The sequence below is a fragment of the Manis javanica genome, chromosome 11, assembly GCF_040802235.1.
Source record: "Manis javanica isolate MJ-LG chromosome 11, MJ_LKY, whole genome shotgun sequence".
Classification (NCBI taxonomy): Eukaryota; Metazoa; Chordata; class Mammalia; order Pholidota; family Manidae; genus Manis; species Manis javanica.
Window position 1 is genome coordinate 20,067,876 of NC_133166.1, and position 14,894 is coordinate 20,082,769.

At 51.5% G+C, this 14,894-nt stretch overlaps 1 protein-coding gene across 3 annotated transcripts in view; it reads right to left on the reverse strand.

The window, feature by feature from the left end:
- Positions 1–1,507, reverse strand: part of SLCO2B1 (solute carrier organic anion transporter family member 2B1) — a 44,716-nt gene extending 43,209 nt beyond the window's left edge. Inside the window, exon 1 of one of the 3 annotated variants that reach the window (XM_017642388.3) lies at positions 1,233–1,506. In XM_017642388.3, the coding sequence (XP_017497877.3) occupies positions 1,233–1,248 (16 nt within the window). In that variant the 5' untranslated portion in view covers positions 1,249–1,506. Of the gene's footprint in view, positions 1–192; positions 454–1,232 lie in introns of those variants that run through there. The other 2 variants (XM_017642389.3, XM_073216009.1) reach the window with 2 other exon arrangements.
- Between the last annotated feature and the right edge of the window lie 13,387 nt (positions 1,508–14,894).

Consider the following 14,894-nt stretch of genomic DNA (forward strand, 5'->3'; position numbering starts at 1 on the left):
TCTGGGGGCAGGTGCAGTACAGCCAAAGTCTCTAGTTTTTTCCCATACCTGTAGGATCACCAACCCTCCCATCCTGTAGCTAGCCAGGGCTGATAGGAAATTTGGATTTTAAGTGGCCCATCTCCAGGCCAACCTATCCAAATCTCATCTCATTGTCATCTCTCCTGTGAGGCCCCCAGAGGAAGCACTCACCTCCACCCTTCCTGCCATGCCACGGTTTCCAAGCCAAGACAGCAACGCAGCAGAGGGGAAGCCCTCACCGCGGTGCTCCAGGCAGCAAGTTCAGCCTCGCCTGAGTGTGTGAGGCCAAAACAGCCAGGGGAGGACAGACAGCTGGAGGGAGGCCAAAGGTGACCGCTGCAGGACGTCCAGCCTGAGGGCCACTCTGTCTGAAGACCTGTGTTTTTCCACCTCCCTCTGCCTACCCAAGAAATGCTCCGTCCCCCCCCACAACCACACCCTCTCCACATGAAGCTTCCGTCAGGCTCCAGGCCTGGCTTCTCAAGGCTTCAGGGCACTTCCCCTCGGCCTCTTCCCTCCCCCACCACCAACACCTGCACAGGGTCTTTACAGGACTCTGAATTCCCTTCCCTTCTGTGCCAGTCTTCCTGCTTCTGCCTAACAGGCCGGTCCGCCTGTCTCTCTCCTGTACCTGTTCCTCACTGGTTTTCTCTTGCTCTTTCACTGTCTCTGCTTCTCTGTTTCTCTGGATCTCTCCTGCAGACCTCCCTCTGGGCTTCCTTCCCTTTCTCCACCTGCTCCTTTGGGCACCTGTTGATCTTAATCTTCTGCCTGTCTCCACCCTTCTGTCTCAGCTTTTGTCTGACTCTGCATTTCTCTGGGCTCATTTTGTCTTTTCTTCTTTGCTTTGTCTGTCTCTATCTTTGCCCACTTTAGAGAGGGGAGTTGGGGCTCCGTGAGGAGCTCAGGGGGCCTGACTTTCCGTTACCCTCTTGGTCTCTCTGCCTCATAAGCAGGTTAGGTGGGGTTCCCTGCCTCCTCCTGACTAAGCAGCATTCCTTCCTGACCCTCTGGTCATTCACTCATTCATTCAACACACCCTCACTAGGTGCAGCCGAATGCCTGGCTCCTGTAGGAAACTGCAAGCCCCCTCCCCCCCCCCCCCCCCCGTCATGGCACACCCATTTTGCCTCTGCAGCCTCACCCTGTGCACTGGCAATATGGCCCCTGGGCTCCCCCAAGTGCCCCTTCCTTACTTCATCCAGACTTACCTATCCTGGGTCCCATGATTGCTGAGATGCACTGAGTTCCAGCCCCTATTTCAATTTCAAGACTGGAACTTAGCAGGAGAGAGGGAGTGAGAATGTAGGGGCTCTCGAGCCACAGCTCGAGAAGGGATTCCTGGCAGGAGCCACCTCTAACAGGTACAGATCAGGAAGTCCTGCTAAACTTGACCCCACTCTCCAGGTGCCTGTCTCCCTCGGTCACTTGCTCCTTCTGACCGTCTGTCTCTCTCTCTGAATTCCTCTGCTCCCTGGCTGGGGCAGCCCAGAGCCAGAACTGTGTAGGAGGCTGGGTTTGCTTAGATCCAGCCCCCCTGATGGGAGGAGGCTGTTGTTGCCTTCCCTCAGCTTGTTCCTTCCGGGCTGCTTACCTCGGCATTGGCATTTCCCTTGGATATTTTCTCCTATTCTGTTAGCAGTGGAGAGGCAGGGGGCAGAGGGAATGTCGATGGGTTCCCAAGCCCTGGGGTCATTCAGGCCTGATTCTCCAGCCTCCTCTCTGCACTCCCCTCTGCCTGAGGCTCTTCCCCCACCAAACCCCTCCCTCTCACAAAACCTTTGTCAACCTCCATGAGCCCCAAAGAGAGCCCCTGCTACCCCCCCTCCTTCACTAAATCCTGTCCCCCTCAAGCTTTCATCCCCTCTCACTGAACCCCCATCTCCTCTCTGAGCTCCAGAGATCTAGAGCAAGGGGGAACTCTGTCCACTGGGAACCACAATGGCCAGCCTGCCTGGGGGAAGTCATGGCAGCAGCTCCATAAGGTCTGGCCCTTTCAGTGGAGGGATTGTGGGGAGCAGAAGCGCAGATAAGAAATTCCCAGAGTTTTCTGGACTGAAGACTGAGGATTGAGGTACTGGGGCCAGACAGACATGGTGCTCTCTCACTCCTGTCATTCCCTGGTCAAGTAGCCATAGGCAGATTTCGACACCTCTTTGAGTGTCAGTTCCCTCATCTATAAAGAAGGGAGAGTATTCCTCATCTGCAGGGTTTCTGTGAAAGTTCAGTAACAGGGAAAGAAAGAAGCCAAGCCTGAAGGCCTGGAGCTCAGAGAAGGGAGTGGTAGAGGCAGGGCTCAGAACAGGGTCAGGAGAGAAAACACACCCACCTGCTTGGCCTAGTCCATCTTGCTCAGCACTTTCACACATAGGGTCCCACTGGGCCCCCTCGTAGGCCAGGTATTTTCCCTCATTTTACAGATGAGGCATTGAGTGTCAGTAACTGCCCAGAAGTCACCCAGCTAATGGGCAGTGGGGCCATGCCTTGAACCTCTGGTGCTAGAACCAGGCTGCATTTTCTGAGGAAGACCTCTGGGTTTCCCCAAATCCAGATACAGAAGTGAACCTAATTCAGTTCCAGGAATAGGGTCTTTGCATGAAATGGGGATGTGAGTTTGAAGCCTAACTTTTGGGGTGCAATGATAGAGAAATACATATCTATACCATTTGGCTCCTAATGGCTGTATGAGGGTGGTAGTAGGAAGTGGGAAATATTTGAAATAATCTCAGATTAGCCTGGCACATAGCAGGCACTCAATGTATACTTGCTGCATGATAGAGTCTGAAAAAACAGAAATGTGAATGTGTGACCACTGTACTGAGAAAGGCCAATAGCTGGCTTGGATTGATGGAAAGACCAGACCCTGATCCTGCTTGAGGAAACCAAATTGGGTCTATCTAAATCTTTCAGACCCAAGTCAGCACTGAGTCCTTGCAGAGATGTAGTAGCCTTCCAGACTCCCAACTGCAGATGTGTGATTGAGAGAGGGGAGGTCTCTATAAACTTTCTGGAAGCTCAGTTTTCCCCATCTCAGCCCCAGTGGCTGAAGACATGCTGCTTGGATTGGCCTAGGTACTTGCTGGGACCAGCTTGGTGATTAAGTTCATCTCATCAATCTTTGAAACAATGCACAACACCCCTCTGGGCATGGGACCTACCGTTACCTCGGGCCTGGGCAGTCTTCTTTTATCACCACAGCCTCCTCAGGCTGATGCAGCCAGTCCTGGAATATTCCTGAACCCAGTTGTGAAACTGGAGCAAGTTGTCAGGTACCCGGGGCCTCTGGGTGTTAGGCAGACAGGCCTTCAGACATGCAGTGAGGTCCCACTCTGGCCCAGGTTTCACGTTTGACCAACTGGCTTTGCACCCTGGCCTTGTCACTTGCCAGCATGGTGTTTGCTGAGCCCTGTGCATTTCATAAAACTCCACAAAGTGTGTGGATGCAACACCATCTGTGGAGTCCCACAGTTTGCAAAACTTAATGCCTTATTTAGAGTCCTGTGCTGTTGGCAAAGCCTGGCCCAGTTTGCAGAGCTCTGCAGCTTCCAGGTTCCCATGATGTTGCTCAGTCCTGGGTTTCGTGCCGAGTCAATGGTATTCGTAAAATCCCAGGCTGTTTGCAGATCCTAAGCCCTTGCCCTGTTTAAGTCAACCCCCATAAGGAAATGCCATTTTTGCAAACTAGGCAAAACAGGAGACTCTTCATTTTACACTACTAGCTGAGTTTGAGTGTCAGGGAAGAGTCCTGGCCTCCAGATTAGAGACCTCAGTTCTGGTCCCAGCTCTGTCACTAACTCTGCTGCGGGATTTTGAGCAAGTCCTTTCTCCTCTCTGGGTTTTGATCTTCTCATCCAGTAGATGGAGATCATGACATCAAACCTGCCACCTTGAGGACTGTTATGAGGATCACTGTGACCATGCCCAGAAGATAGGGGACCAGGCTGGGAAGGGGAAGAGTGGCAGAGGCTCCTTCCTGAAAAGGGCTCCAAACTGCCACCTCAGCACCTTAGCTCCGACTTCCCCTCTGGCCTGGCAGCCGGGGAATGGATGTCTATAAATGAGCCCTTGGCCAGGCATACAAGTGAGGGCCTCTGTCAGAACCTCAGCTGTCCCCACCCCCGGCTATTGCCTGGCAGTCAGGCCCCAAGCTGCACAGGCCTGGTCCCATGCATGGCTCATTCAATCTGCCCAAGGAAGGCAGTGTCATACTTATTTCACCAATGAGGACTCTGACACTCAGAAAGGCCATGTGACTTACCCAGAGCTACACATCATGTCTATATCAGGGGCTGGGATTTGAACCAAGGACAGCAAGGATGGATGCACAGTACTCAGGTCAGAGTAGGAAGAAACTTGGAGCTTATTTAATTCAACCCTTCCCTTTTTCAGATTGGGAGACTGAGGCCCAGAGAGGGGCAGGCTCCGCTGTGTAGGGACCGTGGGGAAGTCACTGTCTCTTGCTGGGCATGAGAAACAGACCCCACCCGGCCAAGGGTTTAGGCAAAGCTTCTGGATCAGAACACAGCAAACTTCCCAACGGTGTGAGCAGACGCACAGGCCTGTAGGCGGGTGGGTGTTGGGCCTGGCCACTTAGCACCACCCACCCTGGCTCAGCCCACCTTGCACTGCCCATACTTCTCTCTCTCTACAGCTTAACCCTGCACATGGAGGTTCCTGCTCAAGAAGCCCTTCTACCCCAACAGAAGCCTTCCCTTGGGTCCAATGGCCTCCCCCTCCCACCAGCCTCACCTCCTGCCTGGAGAGAATTCATACTATGCTAGAAACTGCATCCCTCCCTGAAAGTGACATCCCTGTGCCCCCAAAACAGCCTGGGCCTGGGCATCAGACAGTTCAGTCCTGAGCCAGCAGGATCTCTGAGACTCAGTTTCCGTATCTGTGAAATTGAGATGATAGGAAGCCTCCCAGAAGGGCTGCACTAAATCCCATCATCTCACCCTGTCATCAGCTCAGGATGTGCCTAGCCTCTCTCTCCCCGGAGGCCTAGCTGGTTGACCTGCAGCTGGTCACTGCCCTCTGATTCACAGTGCCCTTGTCTTTAAAATACCTTCCCGAGGCTGTCATGAGGCTCAGATGAGCTGATGGATGGAGTAGTGCTTGCTAAGTTCTGAGAGTTGAGCAGACATGAGCCATTATTAATATGGTGATGATGGTAATGGTGATGATGCTTGTAATTCTGGAAGCAGAGGATGAAGAAGAAGTAAATCATGGCAGGTGCATGCCAGCTCAGTCTGACCTGATGACAGCCCATGGGAATAAATCACTGGGCAGGCCCCCTGAGCGGGGAGAGAGCTCAAGGTTAAAACTCAGGCTCAGCAGGTAGACTGGATGGCCCCTGTGAGCACTGCTATTCTGTGGGCACTATAGGGCCGTGGCCTCTCACAGGGTCTAGACTGGGCACTGGCTGGCCCGAGGTCCCCAGCCCTGCACCTGCCACCAACACCCTGACATTGGTCAGGTCCCTTTTCCTGTCTGGTCCTCAGTTTCTCTGTTATAAAATCGTGGCAGGGATAAGAGGAATGGTCTCATTCTGCTCTACCTCTGTCTTTGAGGAAGCACCACGTGAGTTGCTGGATGTAACCCTGCTTTTGTGAAGTGTCAGGTGTGAGACATGAGAGATTGCAGTTATTAATAATTGGTCTCCTGGGAGAGAGGTCACGGGGGTGGTGCAGTGATGGCTGGAAGGGAGGCAGAGGGTAACAGGGGTCTGCCTGCCACTGCCTGCAGTTTGGGGCAAGGGTCCCAACTCCCTGAGGACTTTGCAACACCTCTCCCTGGAGGCCAGAGAGGCGGTCTGGGTCCCAGGCTTTTTCTCCAAGATGCCAGGCAGGAAAGGGGACCGCTGCAAGGACCACTGTCAGAGGAGGCCAGAAAGGGCATTCCAGAAGGACCCCTGTGAAAGCAGTCGCTGCCTGCCTCCCGCCCCACACCAGCCTCTTCCCCTGTCTATTCCACTTCTCAGGCCTCTCAAACTGGCTTAGTTCTTCCCATCCCACACTCGATGCCTTGGTCTAGGCCACCAGCCCCACCACCAGTGACCCTCCCACCCATCTTCCTGTGAGAGAGAACTTTCCAACCTTTAAATCTGACCCAGCCCCTCCCTGCTTAAAGGCCTGACCCCACCAGGCCCCGGTTGCCCTCAGGATAAACCCATCTTCCTCAGCCTGATTTCGAGTATTTCGAGTGCCTGTCTCCCTGTCTTCTGCCAGATCAGTGTCTCCACTTGCAAGTGGGATGAAATGGTGCCCAGTCAAGAACAAGGCTTTGGGGCAGGACTGCATGGCTGTGCGTTGGGGAGTCTCTGCTTGGTAGCTGTGTTACTTAATTCTTTGCTCATTTGTAAGTTTGTTTGTGGTAATAAAATATTTCTAACACAAAACTTACCATCTTAATCATTTTAAGTGTACAGCTCAGGGGCATGAAGTACACTGACATTGTTGGGCGACCACTCACCTCCAGAATTTTTTCATCTTCCCAAACTGAAACTCCATCCCTATGTGCTACTTCATTCTTTGAGCCTCTGGTTTCCCATCTGTAGGAGGGGGCTAATAAACGGAAGTGCTTTGCACAGCGCCAGGTAGGTAGGTAATAGGTACTCAACACATAGTTCTATTGTTTTATTCTCTGGAGGAGGCTGCTCTGGAAAGTAAGTGAAACCACGTGCCAACGGCCCGATCTGTCTGGGATTCACGTCTGGGGCAGAGATTATGACAGCTGCTGGGGAAGCATGCGGCTTGCTTCATCCAAGATGAGTCACTTCCTCTCCTGATGGGTTATGAGCCTGCGGAGGGGAAGGCAGGAAACAGAGCGAGAACAGGCAGCTGCTTCTAGGCCAAGCTGGCCCTGCACAGATGCTCTGGGGAGCCGTGTTGGGGCTAGGAGAATCCAGTCGAGCTGTGGGGCCTTGTCCAGGGTAGGGGGCGACACCCAGTTTGACTCCGCTCTAACTCTTTCAGCTGGGGCTGCCGCAGGCTGACTTGTTTTCATCGGAGGTGTGTGTGTTTCATTTGGAGGATTGTTAGTTTGCATTGTGCTTGATCCTTTCCTCACTTTCAGGTAAACACACCTGCTCCCTGCACTCCCCACTCACTCCTCCCAGATGCACTCACTCCAACTGTTCCTGGCACTCATGTCTAAAATCCTCTCACCAAAGTGTGCCATCCTTATTTACATGCCTGTCTTTTTTTTTTTGGTCCTCTGGGTGAAACACAGATGTGTCTTCCTGCAGGAGGGCAGAGACCAGGCCTGAGGCATCCCAAAAAGGAGCAGGCCTGTCTCTGGCAAGGGCAGATCTTTCCGGCAAACAGACTGAATGGTGGTATTAGAATCAGAGCTGGGTCCAGACAGGGAACCTAGAGGGCCACTTATCTTCCTAAGGATCCATTGGTTGAGGGCTCCCATTCTCTTGAGTTAAAGACATCAATCATATTCCAGAAATAACCACAGGGAAGGCAGTTCAGCATAAGTGCACCAGTCCAGTTTTTGGAGTCACTTTGGCTTGAGCTCTGCCAGCAACTCACTGTGTGGCACTCAGCAGTTACTTCATTTTTCTAAGCCTCAGTTTTCTCAATTATAAGATGGGAACTATAATTATCATTACATTGCAAGCAGTATTCTAAGTTCTTTTCTTGTATTGACTCAGTGTTCCCAACTAACCTTAATAATCCCCAGTTTGCAGATCAGGAAGCTGAGGCACAGAGAGGTTAGGAGATTGTCCAAAGTCACACAGCTGGTAGGAGGCAGAACCAGGATTTAACCTAGACAGTCTGGCCCTAGGATTCATGTCCTGAACCATGGCACTTAACTGTCTCAGAGGGATAGTTTGAGGAGTCAATCATCTGTCCACCAGTCCCAAAATCATGCCGTTGAATACAGAGGGGAGTACTGAGCTAAGAACCTTTGACTGGGTTCCTGGCCTATTCTTCTGAGTGACCTTGGTGTGTCACTTTCCTCCTCAAATCCCAGCTTACCTTTCCAGCCAGCTGGTGACTTCTAGATTCTGCTCCAGCCCAAACTCCCTCCTGATGTCCCCCTGTTCCTAGCCCCAGGCGTCTCTGGCTCAGTAAGGAACTTATCATTGGCCCATGAACCTGCCCCCCCAGCTCCCTGCTCTGAGCTCCAGTCTCACTGGAGCCAAACCCATCCCCGACTTCCACCTCACTGCCTGTGTGGCCGGTGTGCTTCTCTCGGTGCTTCACATTCCTTGTCTCTTCTTCCCCCTCCCCTTCAATCAGAGCCCACCCCTCATTTCTCCTGGACCATAGTCCCCTTACCCTTCTGTGACACCAGTTTCCCTAATCCATCTCCCACGTTCTCCTGGAGTGATCTTTCCAAACCCCAATCTTACGGCACCCAGCCCTGCTCCTCAGAGCAAAGCTTATTTCTTAGCCTCATATGCTCAACATAATGTAACTGTAACCTGCCTTACCAGCCTCCCCCACCAGCCCTGGCCCCCCATGCACAACATGTTTCTGTACCTGTGCATGTGTGGTTCCCCCTGGTCAGATGTCTTTCCTCCCTTTGTCATAGGATTCACACTTGCCCTTCAAGGACCACCTCTAACCCACCCACCTCCTCCAAGTGTTTCCTGACTCCTCCATAAAGAAAATGGAGGTCCTCAGGACTGTATCCTAGTTCTCTACATGACCTTGGTCAATGAGCGTTGAAAAAGCTGGCTGTACCTTCAGGGAACTTTCCATCAGCCCATATCTTCCTCTAACCTTCCAGGGTGAAAAACCTGGGGAAGGTAGAGGGGATGCTCTTTCTGTGGCTATGGTAGTGATGGCAACAGAAACTTCTTTACAGCACTTCACAGTTTGCGAAGTACTCTCACTTAGAGCATCTCACTAAACCGGCACTGCAGCCAAAATTGCTGGTGCTGTTAGCCCAGTGCACAAAGGGGAGACAGAAGCAGAGAGAAGTGAAGTGACTTGCCCAAGTGGAGGTGGTAAGTGACTGAATTAAGATTTGAACCCAAATGCACTTGGGCCCCAAAGCTGATGACACTCTGCCTCCTGGTGGCAGGAAGGATGGCACCGGTGATGAGCATGCTGGAAGACCCGGCAGTGGGCCCTGATTCTGGACTCTCCTCCCCAGAGCTCCAGGGGCCGCCTGCACACAGCTGGGGAGGCAGCCTAGGCTCTCCCTGGATGTATTTATAACTTCCCTTTCCTCCTCGGCACTTTCCTTTTCCAGCCTCTCACGTCTGTCGGAGCCTGGTGCCGATGAGCGTGAAGAACACCAGGGGCGAGACAGAGAGACAGCGCCGCTGACTTTCCAGGGCAGAGCAGTGCAGGCAGCTGGTCTCCGCTCCGCTCTGGTGGGAGCTTCAGAGGGCCAAGTTCTTCTCTGTTCCGGGCTCAGAAATGTTCCTAAGACACACAGACCCCTCCTGGGGACATTTCTGGCACTCTCCACTTCCTAAGGACAGGGAGGCCTGAACTGTGAGTGTTATGGACCCCCCAACGGTCCCAGGACAGAGGGACAGGGCTTGTGCCATCTGCACGGGAAATGCGTGTGACATGGCTGGCACCCCTCACCTCTTCTCAGCCTGCCCCACGCTAGCACAGAGCTTGCGTTCAAGCTGCAACTCTTCCATAAACAAATTCCATTTTATGGAAGAGGAAATAGAGTGTCAAGAGCTAAATGCCAGGCTCGAATCCCAGTCGGTCTGGCACCATGACCTGAGCATGTGACCACTCTATGGCCTCCCAGTCCCATCGGGTGGACAAAAAAACTCTTCATAATCTCAGGATCTTCACAAAAGTTGCCCACCACTCTTGTCTGGACTTACCCCCACCTGCGCCACTAAACCTTCGCACTTGCCGTATCCTGCCTTTTTTTTCCCTCTTCCTTCTCTCCCATGGACTCACCAGGAGTCCAGACCCTGGGCTCAGCAGCCCTTCCCCTCCTCCTCTGTTGACTGTCCCTTCCTCTCCCATCCCTTCCTCCTCTCCCTCTCCACCGACTGATTCCTACCAGCAAACGGTGGGAAATCTGCTCAAATAGCTCCAGTGTTAAAACACATCAAAATTCTCCCTCACCCCTCACTGTCCTCCAGCCATCCACTTATCTTCACAGCCAAACATCTTGAAAGTGTCTCCTGTCCCTGCACTTACACACCTCCTGAGCTCCCCACCCACCGCTCCACTGGGCCTGCGCTGCCCGAGGTCACCAGCGGCCCCTTCCTCACTGGCTCCTCTGGGTGCTCGTTACTTCCCATCCTTCTGGCCCCATCGGCAGCTTTCCTGCTGCTGGCCGCCCGTGCCCGTTGGCGCTCCTCTGTGACACCACACCCTCCTGGCCCTGCTTCACTCTCTCCCACCATCTTTGGCTGACCCTCTTGTTCTGCCTCAGTCTCACACTCATTTCCCCCACGGTTCTGTCCTTCTCACTCTTCGCCCTTCCCCCAGCTCCATAAAGCAGAGACCTCGCAAGTCTTTGTAAGCAAGGCAGCCCTGCCTCCTGAGCTGCAGGCTTAAACCATCAAATGTCTGCTGGACACCCCCATTTGGATGTCCCACAGGCTTCTCCACACGTCTAAAGCAAACTCACTGTCCTCTTCCAATACCTTCTTCCCACCTGTTCCACCCACTGCTCACTGCCATGTTCTTCATCTCAGTCAATGCCACAGCCATCTCCTTGTCACCCGAGCCAGAATGCTGAGCATCATCTTGGACTCTTTCTTTTGTTTTTTATTTATTAAGGTATCATTGATATACACCCTTATGAAGGTTTCACATGAAAAACAATGTGGTTACTACATTCACCCATATTACTGAGTCCCCCCACACCCCATTGCAGTCACTGTCCATCAGTGTAGTAAGATGCCACAGAGTCACTATTTGTCTTCCCCATGACCCCCCCCACACACCATGTGCACTAATCATAATACCCCTCAATCCCCATCTTCCTCCCTCCCAACACACCCTCCCACACCCCTCCCCTTCGGTAACTGCTAGTCCCTTCTTGGAATCTGTGAGTCTGCTGCTGTTTTCTTCCTTCAGTTTTGCTTCGTTGTTATACTCTGCAAATAAGCAAAATCATTTAGTACTTGTTCTCTGCCTGGTTTATTTCACTGAGCATAATACCCTTCAGCTCCATCCATATTGTTGCAAATGGTAGGATTTGTTTCTTATGGCCGAATAGTATTCCATTGTGTATATGTACCACATCTTCTTTATCCATTCATCTACTGTGGACACTTAGGTTGCTTCCATACCTTGGCTATTGTAAATAGTGCTGCGATAAACATAGGGGTGCATATGTCTTTTTGAATCTGCAAAGTTGTTTTTTTTTTGGGTAAATTCCTAGGAGTGAAATTCCTGGATCAAACGGTATTTCTATTTTTTAGTTTTTTGAGGAATCTCCATACTGCTTCCCACAATGGCTGAGCTAGCTTACATGCCCGCCAGCAGTGTAGGAGGGGTCCCTTGTACTCTTTCAGATGCAGTTATCAGATTCTGACTACTCTGCCTCTTGGATATTTCTCTTATCCTTGAGAGTTATGAGGTGTGAGATTCTAAGAGCAACTCACTGTTGGCCCAGAGGAAAGATCAAAACAGGTTTAGTTACTACTTAACCTCTCTAAGCTTCTTTCTTTGCTATAAAGCAAGGGTAATAAAAACCACTACTTAGATGAACTGAAATGAAGTATGTGACCACCGGGCACAGTCCTTTGCTTGAATAAGCATTCAGCAAGCGGCAAAGGCTTCCATCATCACGATCACTGTTACTTATCCCTGTTCTCCTGCCATGAGGCTCCCTGGCTAGCCTCCCTGCCTCTAGACTCTCCCTCTGGAATTTGTTCTCCGAATGGCAGTGGGTGTGATCTTTCTGAAACATGCATCTGACTGTTGGTCCTCTGCCTGAAAGCTGGCCCTGGTTCTCCAATGTCCTCCTACTGTGTTCTATTCCATGACCTGGAATTCAAAACCCTTCTCCCTCTGGCCCCTGCCAACCTCTTAGGTTCATCTTCTGGAACTTCCCTTCTCTCCCTCTATACTACATCCCAAACACTCTTCTATTTGCACACACCTCTAACACACTCCTGCTGTCTCACCCCTGCCTGACTTCATCTCTGCCTTATTGGCCTGGAGAGCAATTTGTCATCTGCTTATAATTCGTAAACCACCTGAAAGGTGTCTTCCATGATTCAAGCCTGCTTTGTTCCCTTCACTGAGCCCTTCAACCCTATAGTAGCACATATCACACTGGATAGGACTGGTGGTCAGTTTTTCACTGGCTACCCCACTAGACTATGCCAATTCACTGTGATCAGGCACCCAGCACACAGCTAGCTTCACTCAATATGGAATGAATGATGAGCCTTAGTTTTCCTAATCTTTAAAATGGGCAGCACAGGCAGCCAGGCCTGGTTAGTCCAGAGGACAGTAAGCACACTGGAGGCTGGAGGAAGATGAAGTCAGGAAGGCTCCCTGGAGGAGGTTGGACTTAGACTTATAAGGCATCTAAGAAAGAGTGAGAGTGAACAAGAGAGGGCAAATGAGACAGAGAATGAAGATTTGGGAAACTTAGTGGATCTCTGTTCTGTCTCACTGTTCCTCTAGCTTCAGAACACTCAGGGGACACCCCCATCCCAGCCCCCAGCCTCACCATCTTCCTCTGGCCGATAGTACAGCACTTTACATTTACACAGAGAGTTTTTACAAGCTTTTTCTCATTTGTGTGTTGGTTGGCTCAGAGGCTAGACTGAGAGTTAGCAAACCTGACCCCTCATATCCTGACTGTCCTTGGCTTCCTGTGTGCCTGGGGCAATCCCTTTCACCTCTGAGCTCCGTTTCCTCAAGTGTCATGTGAAGATACCAATTGTTGCTCAATATGTGGGAAAACCTCCATAGACCACAGAGTTCTGTGCCCCAGTGAGGACTATTAATCTTGTGGTTCTAGTATCAGCAAAGCCCAGTGCTAGCTGCTAATCAGCCACTTGGGAGTCCCCAGAATAACGTTACTCAGGGCCCTAGCAGAAAGGGACCTCAGGGGGCAAGCCCTCAGTAGGCTGGCAAGCGGCAGGGCCTTGGGGTTTAATGCGACCAGGCCCAGCCCCAACCCGGTTCTCCCCACTGAGGCAGTATTGGCTTGGGGAGAGAAGAACTGCAGTGGCCTGGTCACAGGTGAGCTGGGCCAGCTGGCAGAGGCCTTGGGCATGAAGGCTGCACAGAAAGTGCCCACAGCTGGTCAGAACCCAAGGGTCTGGGAGGACAGGGTTCAGCAGCACAGGCATTAGGGACCCTTACCGCACTATGAGAGGGGCTCTAGGGAAGGGTACATGGGCTAAAATCTTCACCCCACTACACAGCCTTCCGGGCTGGCTGGCTCTGATGCAGATTTGCTGACTATGTGGCTTTGGCCAGGTCATAGCCCATCTTGGGCATCCCCCTCCCTATCAGCAACAATAAGGGAGCAGGACCAGAAGTTCTTCATAGAGGCAAGTGTTGTCTGACTCTGCAGGAAGGCCAGAGAGAAAGCCCTGAGGTTGTCAGGACAGCTACGCTCCAGTCTCCGCCCGAGGAAACACGGAGAAGCAAGAGGTGCTGGGCTCGCTGAGATGCTGCTTAGATAGGAGAGGAATCAGAACAAATCTCCAGCCTCAAGGAACTCCCAGGCAGGTGCGGGAAACATGGATGACAACACTCAGAATGATCTAGACCTCCAGACAAAGAAGCTTCCGTGCCTCCCTGGGGAACCCCAGGCAGGGAGCCAGGAGTCTGGTGCAGCTCTCACCCCAGCTCCCTGTGTGACCTGGAGCAAGTCACCCCTTCTCTGAGCTTTCTTTATTTGGAAAATGGGGATGTGGACTACATTACTTGCTTTTAAGGACCCATCTGGTTCTGATGTTCTGTGACTGTCCAGCAAACCTTGCACAACCAGCTTACATGGGCCAGTCAGTGGAAGGAACAGCTTCTCAGAATTGCAGCAACTTTCAGGGAATTGCAGTTTGTATCACTTTAGGTCCTAAAATAAAAGAAAATGAAAATCCCTGCTGACAAGTCTGTTATGGGAAAAACTTCAATTTAACTCAGGTTAACTCTTTCATTAATTAATCCACTTATTAAAAAATATTTGTTGAGGCTTTATTGTAAACTGGCACCAGGTACATGTATCAGCTCAGGATGTGGGGCCTGGCTATCTGGATCTTTTTCCATAAGGATGTACTCAGTCCAGCTCTTCCTTAAGTCATTTCTTGAAAACAGCATTTTTCTAGCCATGTAGAGCCTCTATTTAAGAACCTGTCCTCTGAAACTGTTTAAAAATACCCTTAGAACAAAATAGAAATTTATAGTTGTCTCTGACATCAGCCTACAAAACAGAGAGAAGAAAATGAAACTTTGGTTAAATTTTGGCCCCCATGGAAACAAGAGCTTCCCAGTTTTCCCAGCAGCCTGGCTTGGTGACAAGTCTAAGACCAGAGCCAGGAGTTCTGGTTTCCAGGCCCAGTTCTGATGCTGACCTGCTGTTGGCCTGGGGCTGTTTTCCATCCCCTTCCTGGCCTGATTCTCCAGTTGTCAAGAAAGGATCAGGGACTTGGTCACCTGCAGGGCCATTTCCACTCTTACATATCAGTGACATGAGAAGAGTTTGATTGGAAGAGGGAGAAGCTGGCAGTAGTTTTGGAAAACCTTGTGGAACTGCTCAGGGGCCACTGGGCAGAGAGGCAGTGATCCGAATGTCACCACAGCCTGGCCCTGGGTTGCTTAGTCAAGGTAAAGAGTGAGTCAACACTTTCTCCCTTCGGCTCAGTTCCGTGGGTTGGAAAGTCTCACTCTGGGGTTTTGGGCTGCCATGGATGTGCATTTACCTTCTTCAACAGCCTGTGGGGAGTGGTGTTACCTTCT